This window comes from Cardiocondyla obscurior, linkage group LG18 (assembly GCF_019399895.1).
Source record: "Cardiocondyla obscurior isolate alpha-2009 linkage group LG18, Cobs3.1, whole genome shotgun sequence".
Lineage (NCBI taxonomy): Eukaryota > Metazoa > Arthropoda > Insecta > Hymenoptera > Formicidae > Cardiocondyla > Cardiocondyla obscurior.
Genome location: NC_091881.1, coordinates 787,262 through 807,666, shown reverse-complemented (window position 1 = coordinate 807,666; position 20,405 = coordinate 787,262). Strand labels below are relative to the sequence as shown.

The 20,405-nt window shown below is 30.7% G+C and overlaps 6 protein-coding genes across 10 annotated transcripts; 4 read left to right on the top strand and 2 right to left on the bottom strand.

Moving 5' to 3' along the window:
* The first annotated feature begins 104 nt into the window (after positions 1-104).
* On the top strand, positions 105-2,429 carry LOC139109695 (leucine-rich repeat protein lrrA). 2 transcript variants are annotated; one of them, XM_070668960.1, is made up of 5 exons: positions 105-242; positions 312-730; positions 847-1,506; positions 1,584-1,777; positions 1,936-2,429. In XM_070668960.1, the coding sequence occupies exons 1-5, from the start codon at positions 149-151 to the stop codon at positions 2,210-2,212; spliced, it is 1,644 nt and encodes a 547-aa protein (XP_070525061.1). In that variant the 5' UTR covers positions 105-148; the 3' UTR covers positions 2,213-2,429. The 2 variants fall into 2 exon arrangements, with proteins under 2 accessions (XP_070525061.1, XP_070525060.1); XM_070668959.1 differs by having other exon boundaries at positions 147-730.
* A 49-nt stretch (positions 2,430-2,478) lies between these two features.
* Bem46 (abhydrolase domain containing 13-like protein Bem46) lies at positions 2,479-4,845 on the bottom strand. Of its 2 annotated transcripts, XM_070668968.1 has the most exons (7): positions 4,700-4,843; positions 4,467-4,511; positions 4,080-4,390; positions 3,751-3,982; positions 3,469-3,662; positions 3,205-3,365; positions 2,479-3,042 (listed from the first exon to the last, which is right to left on the bottom strand). In XM_070668968.1, the coding sequence occupies exons 3-7, from the start codon at positions 4,243-4,245 to the stop codon at positions 2,770-2,772; spliced, it is 1,026 nt and encodes a 341-aa protein (XP_070525069.1). In that variant the 5' UTR covers positions 4,246-4,390; positions 4,467-4,511; positions 4,700-4,843; the 3' UTR covers positions 2,479-2,769. The 2 variants fall into 2 exon arrangements, with proteins under 2 accessions (XP_070525069.1, XP_070525068.1); XM_070668967.1 differs by lacking the exon at positions 4,467-4,511 and having other exon boundaries at positions 4,700-4,845.
* A 186-nt stretch (positions 4,846-5,031) lies between these two features.
* Positions 5,032-7,174, top strand: Ift43 (intraflagellar transport 43). The gene is made up of 6 exons (XM_070668979.1): positions 5,032-5,525; positions 5,877-6,049; positions 6,244-6,273; positions 6,341-6,381; positions 6,519-6,591; positions 6,717-7,174. The coding sequence occupies exons 1-6, from the start codon at positions 5,487-5,489 to the stop codon at positions 6,937-6,939; spliced, it is 579 nt and encodes a 192-aa protein (XP_070525080.1). The 5' UTR covers positions 5,032-5,486; the 3' UTR covers positions 6,940-7,174.
* Positions 7,175-7,347: 173 nt separating this feature from the next.
* On the top strand, positions 7,348-9,995 carry LOC139109702 (delta(3,5)-Delta(2,4)-dienoyl-CoA isomerase, mitochondrial). Of its 2 annotated transcripts, XM_070668970.1 has the most exons (9): positions 7,348-7,623; positions 7,755-8,088; positions 8,170-8,192; positions 8,364-8,508; positions 8,656-8,744; positions 8,828-8,955; positions 9,062-9,342; positions 9,443-9,569; positions 9,736-9,995. In XM_070668970.1, the coding sequence occupies exons 2-9, from the start codon at positions 8,021-8,023 to the stop codon at positions 9,832-9,834; spliced, it is 960 nt and encodes a 319-aa protein (XP_070525071.1). In that variant the 5' UTR covers positions 7,348-7,623; positions 7,755-8,020; the 3' UTR covers positions 9,835-9,995. The 2 variants fall into 2 exon arrangements, with proteins under 2 accessions (XP_070525071.1, XP_070525072.1); XM_070668971.1 differs by having other exon boundaries at positions 7,348-7,985; positions 8,134-8,192.
* Positions 9,996-10,089: 94 nt separating this feature from the next.
* Positions 10,090-16,255, bottom strand: Cpsf1 (cleavage and polyadenylation specificity factor subunit 1). The gene is made up of 15 exons (XM_070668955.1): positions 15,968-16,255; positions 15,659-15,873; positions 14,939-15,249; positions 14,599-14,849; positions 14,321-14,502; positions 13,952-14,236; positions 12,610-13,844; positions 12,299-12,545; positions 12,041-12,226; positions 11,674-11,922; positions 11,452-11,604; positions 11,200-11,376; positions 10,836-11,109; positions 10,560-10,689; positions 10,090-10,490 (listed from the first exon to the last, which is right to left on the bottom strand). Exons 1-15 carry the CDS (start codon positions 16,134-16,136, stop codon positions 10,304-10,306), a joined length of 4,251 nt encoding a protein of 1,416 aa, XP_070525056.1. The 5' UTR covers positions 16,137-16,255; the 3' UTR covers positions 10,090-10,303.
* Positions 16,256-16,520: 265 nt separating this feature from the next.
* Etf-qo (electron transfer flavoprotein-ubiquinone oxidoreductase) lies at positions 16,521-20,332 on the top strand. 2 transcript variants are annotated; one of them, XR_011546884.1, is made up of 9 exons: positions 16,521-16,697; positions 17,036-17,143; positions 17,234-17,582; positions 17,689-17,995; positions 18,109-18,350; positions 18,445-18,839; positions 18,946-19,167; positions 19,295-19,534; positions 20,228-20,332. XR_011546884.1 is itself a non-coding variant. In XM_070668958.1 (8 exons), exons 1-8 carry the CDS (start codon positions 16,676-16,678, stop codon positions 19,456-19,458), a joined length of 1,809 nt encoding a protein of 602 aa, XP_070525059.1. In that variant the 5' UTR covers positions 16,521-16,675; the 3' UTR covers positions 19,459-19,981. The 2 variants fall into 2 exon arrangements, 1 of the variants encoding a protein (XP_070525059.1); XM_070668958.1 differs by lacking the exon at positions 20,228-20,332 and having other exon boundaries at positions 19,295-19,981.
* Positions 20,333-20,405: the final 73 nt, after the last annotated feature.

The following is a 20,405-nucleotide window of genomic DNA, read 5'->3' as shown; positions in this document are numbered from 1 at the left end:
ATATTTTTCACAATACGATGAGTAATATGCAACAGATTACATGGCCGATCCACTTATCTGATATGCTATCAGGATCGCCCGTATAGGTGTATTTCTAATGTGACCAAGTATTAATCATTTGGTGATAACTTGTACGTGAAATTGGAATATGGATATCATGTTAAATGTCATTATATTATTTTTATTTGTGTGTAACCAATGTTTATGCGATATATGTAAAACTTGCGTATGTTCTACTTCAAGTAAGTTCAAAAAAAAGTTTGTAAAATTTATTAAATTAATGATAAAAATATGTATCGTTATTTTTGCAGATGAAGGACTAATTATTAATTGTTACGACAAAAACTTAGGAAATAATGAAGTTCTCAACTTCGATCTTCTCACCTTAGATAAGCGCCGACCACTAAACAAACTTATTCTTTCAAAAAATAATATAGTATTTCTACCCATAAATGAACTGAAAAATTTGAAACATTTAAAAGGATTAGATTTGTCTCAAAATCAACTGAATAATATACATTCAGATATTTTTAAACATTTAAACGAGATTGAAGATTTAAACTATTCCAACAACTTACTTTGGGCTTTCGACATTTCTATTCTAAATACAGTTCCTTCTTTGTCTAAACTTAATTTGAGTTATAATTATCTCAATAATTTGGAGTGGAACTCCGAAAATGCAACAAAGTTAAAAACTCTCGATGTTTCTCACAACAATCTCATTGATTTGGTAAATTTAATAAAAATTTTAATTTTGACACTAAGAAAGTTTTTCGTGAAATTTAATGTACGTATTGATATTATTATATACTATACATATATTAATTTTATTTTAATACTTTACAGAATTTTCTTGATGGTATGCCGAAATTAGAATACTTAAATCTCTCCTTCAATAAATTGGCCAGCCTTCCAGTCGATTCGTTACTCAATATGCGGTGTCTGAAAATTCTAAGTGTTAACAATAATGAGCTTCTCTCTCTAAATTTTCAATATTTTTCATTGTCATTATTAGAACTTCATGCAAAAAACAATTTTATTAATACCGTAACATTCGATAAATCATCAATTCATATTTTAAATATTCAAAACAACAGTATTTTTAATTTAAATAATAATTTAACATTATTAGAAGATTTAAAAAGTTTAAATATCAGTAAAAACTTCTTATTGGACTTTCCGGATGTAATTCTGAAAAACTTAGAAACGTTAGATGTATCCTATAATAATTTAACGATAATACCTGAAACAATTTCTAATAAAAATTGTCCAAATTTAAGAATTTTTAAAGCTAATGGAAATCATCTGAAAGATGTAACAATTTGGTCTAATCTAAACTTGGAAATATTTGAAATAAAATTTGTAGAAACGATTGAAAAGATCGATGAAAAAACATTTCTAAAATTAAAAGAAAAAAACAATAGTTGCATTAACATTACTATTTCGAATAATAAAAAATTGAATACGATTCAGGAAAATGTTTTTCAACATATGAACATGTGCTCTGTAAGTATCTTTTATATAAAATATGTACTCGTTATTTTATAAAAGATGCATTTATATAATTTTCTTTCGTTTTTCAGCTAGATTTGAGCAATAATCGCTTTGTATACTTGCCACCAAAACTATTTAATATAAATAAAAATATTTCAAACTTAAATTATCATATTAATATACAAGAAAATCCATTTGTTTGCAACTGCTCGTTGCAATGGATGTTGAACGAATTAGTTCCAAGACTTTACATTAAAAACCGTAATTTTTTAGAAGATTTGAGGTAATTATATAAGTTATACATAATTAAAATATAAAACATTGTGTATATAAATTAATATTGTTATATATCTTATATTTTTAATTAATCATTATTTTTCTTACCTCTTATTGTGATATAACTCGTCAATAAATATATTATTTATTTTTACAATTTATTAGGTGTGCTGGCCCACCTCCATTAGCGAATAAAAGAATGATCCATTGGTACAAATGGGAAGGAGAAGTTTTTTGTGATGAATCTTCACATTTTTTGGAGAGAATGTCTGTTAATATTGCAGGCGTATCTAGCAAGCAAGTAGTGACATTCACAACTGGTCCTGGAACGATCGCTATTCTAGCTACGGCAATCGCTTTGCTTACAATTTTAATGATAATCGGCATTCTATTGACTCGAAGAATGATCGCAAAGAGAAGACGAATCAATCGCAGACTCTAAGTTTTTGTTCTTAAAAAAAGAACATGAAAACCACTGTTGAAAAAAAAATATAAAAGATATTTTTTATTATTTTCTTAGCTTAAATTACATAATAAGCAACGTCTTGCAAAAATTGCATATATTAGATGTCACATTTTATAAATCTTTTTTAATATTTCACCATAATACTTATTGTATAAGAGGAACGGTCTGCAATAATAAATATTAATATAATCAATTACAAGTATACGTGAAGAAATAAAAATTTTTTTTTGCAAACACAAACATACTTTGGTAAGTATAAAATTAAACTTACTTTAATAAATACATTTACAATTTATAATATTTCTTCATACACCTATAAATCACATATTTTTAATATTTTCTGTTATTTTTAATTCATATATTTCCACATTAGAGAATCTCTCTTAAGATATTTAATTATATTTATTTTATAAGTAACATTTTCCTGTTACTGATTACTTTAACTAATTATAACTTGTTCGTAATACGTAAAAATTGCCATCATAGTTGTAATAAAAGACAATAATAAAATTTATATTGAACGCGTAATATTACTAAACATTATCGATTTGCCATTGGCTAGACGTTACCCTTGGAGGAGGATTTTCTCTGAGCTCCGTCAAAAAAGCATTAATGTTTTGATAATAGTTAGGTTGACACCAAGTTTCATTATGTGTGCCATCCACAATTGGAAGTATACGTTTGTATGTGCTTCGGCAATTCTTGTAAAGATCCTGCATCATGCGAGGTGGTACCAACGTGTCCGCCAGACCAGAAATGAACAGAGTGGGCACTGTGACCGAGCGAACTTTCGAAATAGACAAATACTGTAACGAAAAAAGCATAAAAATATAAAAATATATAAAGAAAAAATATATAAAATATAAATACTCGAAAAAAGTAATTCAAAGATGTCATGATATTTTTTAATAACTAAAAGAGTAATACATGGTGTAATTTACAAAATTTAATTTTTCTGTTCTGCTTACCTTATTTTTATATACAAAGAGTGGCAAATATTGTAAAAATTTAGATCCGACAAATAAGGCGGCCATATCTGGAATACTAGTGAAAGTGTTTTCGAGTATAAGGCACCAAATTCTCTGTGAATTTTCTTCTTTTGTGGCTAAATCAATAGCTACTGCTCCACCTTTAAAATTAAAATTCAAAGTTAATTATTATAAACATTTATAATTTACGTAAAAATTAATTATTACAGATTTAATAAAATTCAACAAACGAAATATCTCTACCTAGAGATCTTCCAAATACTATGATTTCATTGGTATTTATATCTGTTCTACTAAAAAGGTAATCTAATCCCGCTCGGGCATCCATATAAAGACCTTCTTCTGATGGAGTGCCTTGCGACAGGCCATATCCCCGATATTCTAACATTAAAATATTACACTGAATATTATGATATAATCCTACTATATTCTGCAATCTGAAAAAAAAAAAATATATATTGTGTAAATCAAACATATCACATAAATAGTACAACTTATTAAATTCAAGTAATAAATAATAAATACCGATGACCCATATTGCCAGCATTGCCATGAAGGAACAACAATGTAGGTACCTTCCTGATTTGATTTTCTGGCTGAGAAACAAAAAACATATGCAATATTGTACCATCTCCAGCTCTAGTATATACACTTTGATAAGGCAAATTAAATAATGAGGGAGCTGGTACATAAACTCTTGAATGGGTTGGTAGTTCTGGATGATAAAGAAGTTGATCTTCTCTATGATAGAGAATTCCTGTAATAATTAAACTAATTAATATTTCTCAATCAATAATAATATTTAAAATGTTACTAGAAAATAAAAGTTTCTGCAGTGAGAATTATATACAAACCAGTTGTGGCAAAACACAGCAAGAAGAAAGCTAAAACTCCGCCATATAACCAATATAAAAAAAAGCATACAAGAATATATGCTCCACTAAAAGCCCAACACTTCATAGCTACATTCCCTAAAAGTCTGATTGGCCTGCTGCGAGCTAAACGTATTCTGAAGGACATTATTTATACTTTGTATAATAAAATTTTGAAGACTTCGCGTTATCTAGATAATCCAATTATTTTTAACAAACAAATGGTTTGCTTTGATTTAATAATAGCCATGATGAACCATTAAATGTACTGCTGTAACTTTTCACATCTTTTCCTATAAAATATTTAAAAAATTAATGATAATTTTAATAATATACTATAAAAAAAGTATATAGCTTTGATTTTCTTACTTTTATTTTTCATATGTAATTATTTTACAGTATTTTATTACATTGCTGCCGAATAAAAAGTAATATTTGTAATAAAAATTTCCTTATTTTACTTACAGATTATTTATTGAAATCAAATCATATTTACTGATATAAAGTCAATTTTTTTAATCTTAATAAACGGATATAAAAAATAGTAAGCAGATTATTTTTGTAAATTATTAATAAAAATTATGTATGTAATATAATCGAACCTGGAAGATGTGATAAGACCAGTTGGATCACAGAAACTGAGACGATCGATTTAATGGAAAATATTATAATAAAAATTAAGTGTTTATGGATCAAACGTTTCATAAAATAACCATTGCTTGTTATTTATCAAGTTATTTCACAATTATTATCGTTGAACGGCACTTGAAAAATCATTAAAAAATTCAGACGTTCACTTAACCTCAACGGTCAACGTCTTGAGTTAAAAAGTTAAAAAAAGTACAGAACGCACAGGCGTACTATGCAGTGTGCGGTAAATTAATCGGACGTGGCAGTGAATTTGATTGGGTCTGCTCCGGTCGCCATATCTAAACCATTCTCGAATAAAAGGAGAGACCGGAGCAACCGGAGACATTAGGGCTTCAATTTGGAGTATGTATAATAAGTGTCCGTTTGCAACGTGTCCAATTGAACTGTAGGCAAGTGCATCGCCACCATATAACCAATAGATGTGTTGGTTAAAAAAGAATTATTATTTAACAATAAAGTTAATTCCGTTACAATCAGTAAATTAACAATTTTTAAGTAAATGTCTTAAGTTATTATTTCCGCGATTCAAGAACTGTATACACTAAAATAAATCAATCAAAGCGCAAAAAAATATAGGCATAAAGAAATAGGCGGTCGTCATGGTTACTGCTTGCAAACGTAAGACATCAGCGGCTATACACTTGTCAAATGTACCGTAAAGTCCGACGTAAGTGACCGCAGGAGCATTCACCTGATACTTTGACGCATTGTTTAAACACTATATGATCGACAAGTAGAATGGATTGGGCCACCGATCTGGAAATTACATCGAAGAAGGTAATTACGAAATTATAAGCGTAAAAATAAAACAAGTTTTCCTATTTTAATGAATTAATGTAAAACTTAACCGAATAAAAAAAAACTGTGACATTTTAATAAAATTGGGTAAACAATAGATCTCGTGCTCCACATAGATTTAAGCTTATCATCCTTTTTCTAATTGTTTTAAATAAAAATCTATTTTACGGGACTCTTCAAGGTAAAATATATAAAATTGAAAAGATTATTACGCTTATCATTTCGTTTTTATTATTATTTTTTTTAAATATTTTGTCTTTTATATTCTTTTATTGTTTTGTCAGTTTTAAATGATTGGTGTAATAAAACTTACAAATAATTAATTTGCAGCTTCTACCTCGCCTGGGTAGGCGTGCAGGAAATTTAGAAGACAGTAAGTTGGATGAGGATCCACTGGAGAGTCCTATTTCTTTGTCATCTGGAAAGTCTGTAGCTATGCAGAGACCGATAGTTCCACCTAGATCAAGGAAAACTGGCTGGGGAGATGAATTAAAAAGTGCCAAGTAAGTTTTAAATATGACATTCATATGGGATTTATGATAAATATATAATTTGTAATGTGTGAACCAATTAATTCAGCTTATTTTGCAAGTGATACATTCAGAAATGATATAATAATGAATTAAAATCAATTTATTAAATTTTAAATTTAATTTAAATACAACCAGTTAATAAAATTCTTTTTTTTTTTTTTCAGATCAAGACCGGCACCAAACATCATTGAACAGTAAGTACAGTATATAAAAAGAAAAATCAGGTATATACTTAACTAATTTTGACAAATTATTTTTTAGGGAACGTTTTCGAGTGGCTGAAAAAGAACAACAAGAAGATGGTGAGTTGATTTAGCATGAGTTGTATATTGATAGACTGTTTAATTGGAATTTTTATCTCCTTTATTGAATATATTTAAATCAATTCTTTATTATTCACGTTGTTGCTTTTTTTTAATATTATCTTTTGTACTTCTAGATATTCCAGTCATACCAGATTTGGATGAAATCCAGGAAGATAATATCTCGTCAGAGATTGCAAGTGCTCCTATGTAAGTTTTTTTAAAAGCCGTATATATAGATAATTAATAAACAATTCAAAATGCAAAAATATTAAATTTTTATTGTAATAAAAAAATGATAAAGAGATTTGTATATTTCCAAAAATAATTTTTAGAATAAACGCAAATAGAGTGACTGCATACGAGGAATTGGATACTGATTTAGTAAAAAATGCTGCTTACACATCGTTGGATGGCGTCAGCCTTTCTCTCCTTGCGGATAAGCTGTACAATGAGAATTTAGTGAAGGAACCGGACGAAGTTTGGAACTGGAATCTCCTCTTTACGCAAATTTCTTCGGAGATTAATAGCGAGACACAGAAAAAGATCGAAGTTTAAAGACGCGTTAGATGACGAGAATTAAAAGTATTTTTGAAAATACTTTTATATTTTAAAATAAAAATTTTATGAATGTTACAACATACTATTACGGTATACTGAAACATACTGGTACTATTATATTTGTTAATATATAGCTCTTTACAATTAAAAAATAACTCTAGAAATTAATTTATTTTTACAATGTATAGTTTAATATCAAATTAAAGTTCATAAAAGTGCATAACATTTTCTTTTCCCATAAAACAGCAAACTACCGAATTATAGTACTCCGATTTGTCGGAGAATAAAAGTCTAAAAAATAAAGGGCAAAACAGTTAATTATCAAAAAATGGCGAACCGCTATCTGCGGTGCCTTCATATGGAAGCGACAAATTACCTCGTCTGACCTATTCGATTACCCCCCAATTTGGAAATCGCGGTACTTCGAGGAGTGACGTGAAGACTCATACCGTGCAGGCGTGCAAATCCGTGGTCGCAAGAAACCACGAACATGCATGCGCAATCGGGAGTCTGACACTCAAGCTACTTGAAGCTTACGACAACGTGACAACACCCACTGAGCAGATCTGCCATATCTCTACGTTAGCGATCAATGTTCAGTTGTGCCATCACTAGCACACGCTTCCGAATGCGTTATGCTTCCAGATAATATATAAAGACTCGACTGATTCGAAAGCATATGTGAGAAACACGAAATTTTTTACCATCGTAAATTCGTCGGACATTTCGTTCCACGCTTCTCCATAAAATATTTCGCGAACGTGAGATGTTGCTAACCCGCCATTAACGACAATCTCGTGTTTATTGTCTAGAAAATCGGACATTGTGAAAACCAACTATTAAGACCACGGCCATCTAGTGGTACATCGATGATTCTATAACCAAACAATGTGCATGACGATATGTGCTGAATACACCTTCAAGCCATCTCATACACTCATACTGACGAAAAGAGATATCTAGTCTCGTAACTAGATTTAAAAAACAGCAGCGTTTTTATCAAATACCGTTCATCGCGACCAGCGTGGAAGATCCTTTATACCGTATGTATCACGCTCCAATACGATCGTGTGTGTAGATGAATATGTATAATGCTGTACTTTGCACCTTTTTAAAAAACATTATATGCCAAGTTTTATTAAGTGTGTAAGTACGCACGGTTAATTTTATATTTAATTTCTATCTGTTAAGCGCGAGTGACATGGCTATAAATATTATCAAGAACAGATTATCCGGATCAATTGGAAAACGTAAGTTGCATACAAAATATTTAATTATATTCTTTGATTTCAATTCTATTACACTCTGTTTCATAAACTCACGTACTTTTGTTTTTATCTTGGAACGATATACAGTGATTAGATTTTCGTATAGTTATGCTACTCTTAAATTTTTTTTAATATTATTGAACTGTTTTGCAGATATACAAACTGCCACTGCTTTGAGGTTCTCCACAGAAATGTCGTCATACAAAACGTTAATGGTATCTACTCCAAAACCATTCGTTTACATGGTCAAGCTAAATAGGCCAGAGAAATTAAATGCAATGAATTCAACTATGTGGAAGTAAGTAATATCTTGTTATCCTTAGACTGTGCATGCATTTAAACGATACGTTATATATGATTTTATTGCATACAATTAGAAAAGCGATTTTACTTTATCGTTCATCGTATGAAAAATAGAGAAAAACGATTTTTTATTTTTATTTAGAGAATTTAAAGAATGCTTTGATGGATTATCAGTCAATCCAAATTGTCGAGTAGTTATTCTGTCGGCTGCTGGCAAAGTATTCTGTGCGGGTAAATTGCGAAATAAGTAATATTATTATTTGTCTGAATGTTGGAAGAATTTTATTTCATAATTAAATAATGTGGCACTGCAGGAATCGATCTGCAAAGCATGATGGAATTAGGCCAGAATTTAGCGGAACATGAAGACATTGCGCGTAAATGTAAAGTTTTAGAGCCTACAATTAAAGATTATCAAGATTCATTTACTGCTATAGAAAAGGTATTGCTATCCATAAAAAAAGAGGTTTTGAGTTTATTTTATTGTGTCTCTATAATGTGTATGATTAATATAATGAGATTCCGTGCAATTGACGTTAATTTGACAGTGCTCGAAACCTGTGATAGCCGCGATACATGGTGCGTGCATTGGTGCAGGTGTGGACATGATATCCGCGGCTGATATACGTTATGCTTCTTGTAATGCATATTTTCAAATAAAAGAAGTTGATATAGGCATGGCTGCCGATGTGGGTACGCTTCAGAGATTTCCAAAAGTTGTAGGATCCGATAGTTTAATAAGAGAACTTGTCTATACGGCGCGAAAATATCCAGCCACTGAAGCGCTGGAAAGCGGATTTATAAGCCGCATGTTAGATAATGAAGAGAGGTAAAATAACAAATACATTGAGATAAAAAACCTGTGATAATTGCATTAGTAATATAAGTTAATTTTTTTCTTTTTAATTGATATTTATATTTTTTTTTAGTTTGTTGAATAAATCATTAGAAATTGCTGAAGATATCGCAAGTAAGAGCCCAGTTGCAGTGCAAGGGTCAAAAATAAGCATGGTGTATTCCAGAGATCATTCTGTCCAAGAAGGATTAGATCATATTGTAAGTGTTTTTTATTATTTTTTAAATATTTTTTTAGAGTTATTTTTCGTTATAAATATATGAAATAAGTCTTCTTGTTTGAGTCTTCTAATATTTTTTATAAAATGTATTATTAAAACAATCGGCTGATTGTTTAATTTATTTATAACACGTTTTATCTCGAAAGGCAATGCATAATAAGGCGATGCTTCAAAGTGAAGATTTTTTAAATGCAGCTATGGCACAAGCGGTAAAAGGAGATCCTCCGGTATTCTCAAAATTATAAGTTATGTCCTTTTTAATATTAATATTTTTTATAAATATTCTCGTTACGGATATATTATTTAGACTATTAATGTGATAATAATTAATACATAAAAAATGACATATATATTTTTTAAAAACATTTATGTACTAAAATATGAAATACATTTATATAACTTTTAATTATTGGTTTTTAAAATATGTCTTATGTTTCGCATAAATTTCTATCTTAAAAAAAAAAGTATAAATATAAAACGCTATCTTTTTAAACAAAATGTATATACAAATTATTTCTTTATTATTGTTTCGTATTAAAATACAATAAATTTAGATTTAATCAATAGCATAACATGATGTATAAATTAAATAATTGCAAAATATGCGTTCAGAATGTACGAACCACATTATACAAGTAATCATTTAGGAAAAGTTTATATCTATTTTTAATATAAAAATAGTGAATCGACTATATAAATATAATACACGTACGGTTAAAAATGAGCCGTTTGTCGATCAATTTCAATAATATCTTCAATAATCTCTTGAACACGTGTTCCAATTTTCTTGGCCAAATCTGCTTTTTCATTATTAGGTAAAAAGAGGTAACGCCAAACCAAATCACCATCAATAATACCTCTTGCAGGATTTCCTTGGTTTCGTACGTAACTTTTGTACGTACTAAATAAAAGAAAAAAAAAATATATATGTATATTCTCGCATTTATATAATTATCTATTTGAAACTTACCGATAAACCTTTGGATTTAAGCCTGCGATATGACAAATGTGCGTAACTAACACGTTTTGTAACATAAGTAATCTTCGATATGTTTTTTCCGGTACTGGTAGAATGTAACCAAGACTGCCATCCAATGATGCTAAAATAGTAAAAAAAGATATATGTGTATATAAAACTTTAATTATTTTAATAAATTAAATAAAATTTAATAAATTAACAAATTAGCGTAAAAAATATACTTTTAATAGAACATTATTTCTTTTTAAAATACACGCTTTGACTTACCATACATAGTTACGTGTCTTTTATCAGCTCCGGAAAAATGCTTTTTGTCATTTGCAGGATCAGTGACTCTGCATCTTATGCGAAAAAACGTGTTTACTTTTTGTCCTAGGTGAAAATCCGCTTTTCTGATTAATTTTTGACCTCCTAAACTTTCTCTAGATTCCGGTTGATACATAAATAAAGCTAAATTGCTCTCTCCATCAGCTACGACAAAACCTAAATTGGAATTATCAATTAAATATTCTATTGTGTATACTTCCGCAGGTCTAAAATCCTGTAACAAGATAAGTTATACATTTTGAATAAATTTATTTAAAAAAATATATACATATATGTATATCAAAAAATTAAAGAAGTAACTTACTCTGCTAACAAGAGAAAGTGTCCTATATTCTTCCTGAAATCTTAATAAACTAATAGATTTGTAAACGTCAGCTATCAGGATAAGGCTTTTAATACTTAGCATTTGATGAATATAAATTTGAGTATCGATAAAAGCGACTCCAACGAGATCGTTATCTTTTAATTGCCAAATATATATCTGCGAAATAAAAAAAAACAGTTTTTAATATCATTTGCAATAAACGGAATTCTCGAAAAGATCGAAAGAATGTACTTTTTGTCCAACAGCTGAGACTAAAAATCCTGATACTTGTGTTATAGCAGTTATAGGTCCTTTTTGCTCCTTCGCATAAATCTGTTTGAATCTGTTTTTTGTTAATGGTTGGCCAGGTTCGGGTACTACTTCAATTATGTCGAATATAAGTATCTAAAAATATTTTAAATACGACAATTTTGATGAAATTTGAAAATATTTTTATGTAAATGTAATACTCACTCGTCCTCTGCTTGTAATATCTTCGCCGTAATTATAATTTGTTCCTAATACTATGTAACCTTTCAGACCAGATCTTGTTCCTTCATAAGCCAGAGATACATTCTTTAAGCAAGTTACATGTTCCCATTGATCCAATTCGATTTTTGTATTGGGAATAGTTTCCCACGAAACTGGAGAAAATAATACAATGGAAAATTGTTCTTGAGAAGGATAAAGAAATCTTTCTGAACGCTCCTCTTCCGTGAATTCCTAATTAATAAAAAAAATGTATATTAGTGGATATTAATTTTTAGCATTATTTTTTAGATATTTAATTTAAAATATAAAAATATGTTCTAAAAAATATAAAAACAAATATTTTTCATACTTTATCTTCGCCATTAAATCTGTAATAACTTTTCAAAGGCTCAGCTGTGCTTATTATAACGCAATAAGTTTTGCTTTCTAAATGATATGTAACAAAATGCGGGGTACATCGTAAAGGAACTTTTCTAACTGGCCATGGAGCATCGTACGATAAATGAGTTGGTAAAACACATATCCGTAGTTCTTCCTAGAAAATGAAATGTATATCGTCTATTATATATAGATTAATTTAAAATATGTTAAGAACATAATACTGTACCTTTCTATTAAAATATAAAAAACCTTGAGGGCAATTAATATTATTAAAAGCAGCGAAAGATGTGATGGAGCCATCAATGCCCATTGGATGCGTGCGTAACTCGCCGCGTCCAGTCAGAAATATCCAATGCGGATAATCACTGCATATAAATACTCCGTTATATCCAGCGATATTGCTAAAGTAGCGCATTACGCAAATACGAGTGTCACTTGTGTTTCTTGGAATATCTTCTTCTTTAGGTCTTGGACTATAGAAAACAAAAATTATTATTCTACATAATAAAAAATAGTGTTTTATAAAATTATTCGAACCTTAAACGTCCGGGAATTATTCCATGATCCAATTTTTTAAACCTTAATTTTAGATATCCTTTTGGGTACCTGTACGCTTGATAAATTTGTAATTCCGAATCAAGACGTACTAAAAGCATTGGGCGATTTCCGTGATGTCCTAGAGCAACCATTAAAATTTCACGGACCTGCATATCGGGATGAGGAATCTCATTAATTGGTGCCGATTGCAAAGTTGTGGATTCCATACTGTCGTGTAACACGTATTGGCCGAAACCAAAATTGCGAATAAGATAAGATAATCGTAAGTCAGGCAAAGAATAAATTTCCAACGTCCCACTGTCTCTATACACAAGAAGCCAATACGTTGATTTCATTTCTTGTAAATGTCTTTGCCACCAAGGTGATTTTTTAACAACTCCATCTGATGTTTTAGGATGCGATGGTGCAGGCATTTGAAATGCTGGGGCATCGCCATACAATAAATCGTCTTCATTGTCGATATTGTTAAGTACGGATGGTTCTTCGACATTATATTCTTCTTCAGTTTGCTCATCATCTGCGTTCTCTGGCAATTGCGTTGTAAAAATTCCACTTACATCTCTATAAGCGCATAACGCTTCTATTTGAGGGCGAAACAGTAAATTAGCAGCTTGAGCGTGCAATCTTGCTGTACCTCTTATTTCTTTAAGTGTTAGTAACATCACTTGTCCATCTTCCGAAAGTAATGCTACGTATGGATCGGCACAACTTGCGAGTACAATTGGACAGCCAAGATCTATAGGCATATGTTGTATTTGTTCGATGCCTTGCAAAAGACGCACTCCCATTTGAGTAACTTGTACAATGTATCGATTAGCACCAAGATTACCGGCAAATACTGTACTCCCCTGTGTGCTAAATCCACTTTGATCTACTTCGTTAATCTCTTGACCAGTTTGCAGAATCATAGTTGAATCTTCTTGACTCAATATTAAGAAAGCATGAGATCCCTCGGTTTCTGTCTTAATTTCATCATTATTTAAAGTACCAATAACAGTCCACATATCTTCACAGCCAGGTAATTCAAATGTCGTCACAACTTGAGGACGTATAGAACGTTGCAATACGCAAAGTGCACCGTTTTTTCCATATCCGGATGTCGTCACAAGTTCTACGTCAGGGTCTTGATTTTGTAGAAATTCTTCAGACAGGAAGGCTGGTTCTCCCATAGAAATATTTCCACATGGTCCAATATTCAATAAACTGTCACATACCTACAAATCGATTGTAAGTATAAAAAAAAAAAATTAATATATTATTAATAATTAAAATTAATATATAAGAAACGTTGTACGTTGCAAGAAAAAAAAAGTGTCGATACCTCAAAAATATATGAAGTAATCTGAATGGATGTATGAGTTTCGCTGCCATATACTTCTAATTCTTCCGGATCTTTGATATCTAATACATCCGATGCCATCCAGTCGCTAAGAAAGTCTTGTTTCGCTTTTTTAGCTGGAGTTTCTTCACTTTCATTTTCTTCAATGGTAATTTCACCACCATTTAAGTTTTTTAATGTTTCTGGCTCCTTTTCCGTAAATCGTAGCAGTAACGAATTACCAAGTCGAGAACCAAGGAAAAGATAATTATCCTCGCACATACATACCTAATAATATATAACAAAGATGTTATTAAAAAATTGATATTTGCGCATACACACAAAATTAAAAATAAGGTAAAATTTGCATACACATGACGTTAATACACTAGCAGCAGCCTTGTCGAAGTGAAATCCACGCACAGATCGCATACTGTCGGCAAAGAGAGACAAAACATAGAGCTCTCCGCTTTTCAAAGAAATGACTAAACGATCCGCAGATATAAATGCTACCTGTGCTCCTTCTAAACTCATTTTTACGCCTTCTTGAGCCTCTACAAAAAAAAAAAAAATAATAATAAGTTTATATTTAATGCTTAATATCGATTTCACAAATCGTAATACGATATAATACAAAAAATTCTGCTTACTTAATGGAAAATTTGTACTCGTGTCTGCTAAACTATTAAGTGACACTCCATAAGGCGGTATACTTTGATTTAAATAAATAAGTGAATTAACTGCCATTATCAAAGTACCACCTAGCGGTTTTTTTACAGGTACAGCTTGATAACAATCAAATGGCAAATTGGAGACTGACCAAATAATAGGATGGACTCTTTGTTGAATGTTTAAAGATATGGCAACCATTGCACAAGTGTCCTGTCTCACTGCAATACGTCTGTAAATGTCGGCCGTAACAGTTCACAATTAATACATTTATATAAACCCGTTTCATTTACCTAATAAATATATAATACTTATCCTTACCCTGAAAACGTCCTTACTGGCTCATATAAAATTAATAATGTAGGTTCGTAATATCCATGTAGAAACTGTAAATCTATCACATTATCCATTTTCTCCTCCAATGTCTTCAATACTATCATGTATGAAGATAATATTGGAGTCTTATTTGAAGACGATAATTTCGCGGTATCAAGTAAATCGCCATCGTCAAGACTGGGATCTTTACGAAAGGGTAATACAACCAGTTTTCTACCAAATATTAACATAACTGCACATCTTCCTTCGGGATCCACTCTTACGATCGGAATATGGTGATGATTTGTCCATCCATCCTAATTAAATAAAATTATAAATTAAACATACTCGCAAAAAATCGAAATTTTATTTCTAAAATTAGAAGTTTAAATTTTTTTTAATTAAATAATTAAATTAAAAAATTTAATTAAAAATAATTTTAATTTGCTGACGATAACGTAAATAAGAACGCGTACGCTTAAAAAACTAAAAATTCAAATTTAAACCCGATCAAAAATTAAGTGTATCTATTCAATCGGCATTTTCACGAAAAAAAAATTAATTAATTAAAAAAAAAAACAACATTAAACACAAATGCTTAAAGAACTATTAACTAAGTCACAAAACATAGGAAGCTCAATTAAATAGTAAAAAATAATGTTTAACAAACAAAAGGCATAGTTTTCCAAAATAAAACAAGCTTAAAATTACTATAAAAATTACAACCTTTATTTCTTCCTCTTCAAAATAATGCAATGACACAGTTCTTAAGTCATGAATATCCTGATCATATTCAACAACTGACAGTTTTGCATCACGGAAGCTGAGCAGCAATGAATCCCTTTGTGATCCAATAAGATGAACAGCTTGCATGGACATAATGTTTCCATGTAAAGTATACTGTGCTAAGCACTCCAATTTCATTTTAGGAGGGCGTAATTCTGAAAGAAAAAAATATATATATATAAATATATAAACGCGCATATACATCTCATTCTTAGAATAAAAAAATCCTGTAAGAGAATTAAAATCTACCTGTGTATTTTTCTCTTCTTGTAACGTCAACGTCGGGAATTAGGCGAAATACTCGTATGACATTCGCGCCGGCTACAACGAGACATTTCTCGGTGCGGTTGAAAAAGTGGCAAGTAATCGCATGCTCGACTCCCGTTGCGGGATGAGTACTTTTACATATGGAATACATGACTGAGTTCACCGGTTATCATAAATTGTCGCGAATGTATATTTTAAAAAGATGTTTACTCTAAATAGATTCGCTCTGTGCAGCGTAAACTAGTTGCAATATACAGGTTAAGAAATCACGTTTGAACCATGGAGGTAAGAAACTTAAAATAGATATAAGGAAGGAATGTGTAGGCGCCATATTTAACTTAGACTATCGCGCGAGTGGCGCGACTTCAAATAGTAATTTATAATAAATAAAAAAAAGGTGAAAAAATTCATAAATAAATCATTATTATATAAAATATAGTGCAGTGCAACACATTCGTATTATTACGCGGGTTCACCAAACCCTATTGTTTTGTATTTCCGATATTAAAAAAATGTATTTTAAGTGCACAGAGTGCTTTAATAAAGTACAAAACGTCACTGATCTACAGTTTCGTGGATCCATGGAGTTCGTTGTGTGGATTTAATATTTAATTATTTGGAGTAAAGGAGGAAACTGTGCGGAGTACATTGTGCGTTGGGCGTTCTGCGTGTGTGATTACAGTTCTTACGATGCTCAATACGTTTAACACCAGTAAGTATATCATCAGAACGTTCCAGCTACGTGTAATCGTATCGCAATAAATTAACAATACTGCTCCGAAACAAAAGTATCATTTTCTTAAATTTTTCAATAATTTTATTTTCGAAAAAACAGTCGACTATTTATTTTTAACGATAAGCTTTCGCGGAATGCTTTGAAATTATTTAACTACAAAATACGTATAATATAATACGCGTTATTATGTAATATTAAACGTTCAAAGTACTAGCAAAAAAAAAAAAATTACGATCGTATCTAAATATTTTTATCTCTCGAACATGCACGGATTGCAATTTACTTTGCATTAAAATTTGATTGTATTTTTACAGCACAAAGTATGCAAAGAATTTTCCTGAGGGCTTACTCTGATGTGAAATTTCCTCAAATTACCACTCATTATACTGTGAAATCTAGGGAAACGGATTCAAGATGGAAAGGTCTGCATCTGTTACAAGTTTTTTTATTATTTTTTTACAACGATATGGATGTTACAGATTTAATGAGAATGTTATTTTTTTATTTTCCAGATGTGAACATGGAGAGATATGTGGATGAAACAGACATTTTAATTGTTGGTGGTGGTCCAGCTGGATTATCAGCCGCTATTCAGGCTCGTAAATTGGCTGAGAAACATGGGAAAGAACTCAAAGTTACTCTTGTTGAAAAGGCATCTGCAATTGGTGGACATATCCTCAGTGGTGCTTGCCTAGATCCATGTGCTCTGAATGAGCTTTTTCCAAATTGGAAAGAATTAGGTGCTCCATTAAATACTCCTGTTGCAGAAGATAAATTTGCATTTCTTACAGAAAAAGGAAGGATATCTATACCTATTTTCAAGGGAATGCCAATGTATAATCATGGAAATTATATAGTAAGGTAAATATATTAATTTAGCAAGACGAACGCATCCCGGCATCGTTCTCCTCTTTTAATAATTATTCTCAATGGCACTAATTATAATTTTTTTTTTCTGTATATGTAGATTAGGCCACGTAGTGACATGGCTTGGTGAGCAAGCGGAAGCTGCTGGTGTCGAGATATACCCTGGTTACGCGGGAGCGGAAGTTTTATATCACGAGGATGGCTCCGTTAAAGGAGTTGCTACAAATGATGTGGGTATTGCTAAAGATGGGTCACCTAAAGATACGTTTGAACGTGGTATGGAACTCCATGCGAAATGCACCATATTCGCAGAAGGCTGCCATGGACACTTAACAAAACAATTGTCAAAGAAATTGAATCTTCGGAAAGATTGCGAGCCGCAAACATACGGCCTCGGATTAAAAGAAGTAATTATCATTTAGTTACATATCTATAAATACAAAAATTTTATTTTTACTTTTTCTAAAGTAATTTTATTTTATTTATTTATTTATTTGTTTTTTAATTTTTTTTTTTTAAGATTTGGGAGATAGAACCAAGCAAACATCGACCTGGGCGAGTGGAACATACAGTTGGTTGGCCACTTAATAGAAATACATATGGTGGATCATTTCTATACCATTTAAATGAAGAAACACCTTTAGTTGCAGTAGGTTTCGTCATAGGATTGGATTACACCAATCCTTATCTATCTCCATTCAAAGAATTTCAGCGGTTTAAACAACATCCTAGTATCAGGCCAACATTTGAAGGAGGAAAAAGGTGAGTATTAATTTATCTCTTTGAAATAAATAAAATAAATACACTTGAAATTGTAATTGTATGTATCGCATTATATGATTTTATTTTATTATAGGATAGCTTATGGAGCTAGAGCATTGGTAGAAGGTGGATTTCAATCTATTCCTAAATTACAATTTCCTGGTGGTTGTCTCATTGGGTGTACAGCAGGTTTTTTAAATGTACCAAAAATTAAAGGAACTCATAATGCCATGAAAAGCGGCATGTTAGCCGCCGAAAGCGTTATTGAAGCGATTGTAGACGCGGAAAGTAACACTTCGCCGACGAAAGGCTTAGAGCCGAAAACCTACACAGACAAAATAAAAAGTAGTTGGATTTATAAAGAATTGAAAACTGTAAGAAATATGAGACCCAGCTTTCATTCTTCTCTTGGACTTTACGGTGGTTTAATGTATTCTGGATTCTCTATGTTATTGGGCGGAAGAGAGCCGTGGACTTTATCTCACGGAGGTAAGAAAATATTTATGCAAAAATTTTATTAAAAAATTAAAAAAAAAATCCTAAACGTTATTTTTAAGTATAATACGTTAAACAATTTCGTACCGTGTGTTTACAGGTCCTGATCATAAAAAGTTGAAATCTGCAGCTGAATCGACGCCAATAGAATACCCTAAACCAGATAATGAGATATCCTTTGATCTTCTGTCGTCTGTAGCTTTAACTGGTACCAATCACGAAGGTGATCAACCACCCCATTTAACTTTAATGGACGATACTATTCCAGTTGAGAGAAACTTAGCTGAATTTGCTGGTCCAGAAGGTCGATTTTGCCCTGCTGGTAAGTCGATTTATTTCACGCTTAAACATTATTTTATAATAAATTATAATTATTGATATTTATGGATTTAATTTTTATTTGTAATTTTTAAACTCATTTCTAACTCTCCGTTATAATTGCAATTTAGGTGTCTACGAATTCGTACCATTGGAAAGTGGAGACGGTGAAAGATTACAGATCAACGCGCAGAATTGCATTCACTGTAAGACCTGCGATATTAAGGATCCGAGCCAGAATATTAACTGGGTCGTGCCGGAGGGTGGCGGCGGACCAGCTTACAATGGCATGTAAAACGGATCCATTGATCAATTCATTGATTGGTTGATGTTGCAAATATTGGATGGTCCATCGGTCGCTCGATAAAGTGGTAATTTGTGATAATTGGTTTTATATTTCTTTTTAACGAAATGAATGAACGTATCGCAGCATCGTAATAACGTTTTTGATTACGTACTGTTATAAAGGTCTAATTATTGAAAAACATTATACAAACAGCATAAATAATTCTTATTCAAATGAATCGATATAATTTTGAGAGGCAGTGAATTTATTAGGAATGAAAAGTATATTTTTTAAGCTATACTGATGTATTTTCACATACATCATTTTTTATATTGTAGGCGTGTAAGAGATAATTTTTCGACTGAAACATTTATTAGGTTCTGTTGAAAAGATATAGTATAAGAGAAACAGCTGAAATGTTTTTATATAAAAGTGTTACTGTTATTTTTTTCATAGAATTTGTATAAATAATTAATCTACATGTTATATTTTTATACAGAAAGGCAAGTATACATATGTACAATTTAATTAATTGCTGGTGTTAATACCTTTTGTTATTATCTCTGTTATCATCCTTTTTCGTAATATTAATCTTATCTTCAGATTCAAGACGCAACAGAAAACTTTTTAAGTTCTCACATTTTAGTTGTTCCGTCGAAAAAAAAAAAATAATATGGTCATTTATGATTAAAGTAGAAAAACCATTTTTGTAGAACAAGAACTTAAAGTTATATCTTTAATCTAAGTTATTCATGTCATTTTTTTTTTTTGCTTACAGCTACAAAATATTTATTTGAAAGACAGCAGCAAGAATAATTGAAACAATTAACATTTTTACATCACAATTTACTAATACAAAAATGACGATGTTAATTACAAAAGAATCATAAAATAATTTAATTCCATTAACAGACGGACAAATATAATAAACTATAATTGAGGATGTATTCGATTGG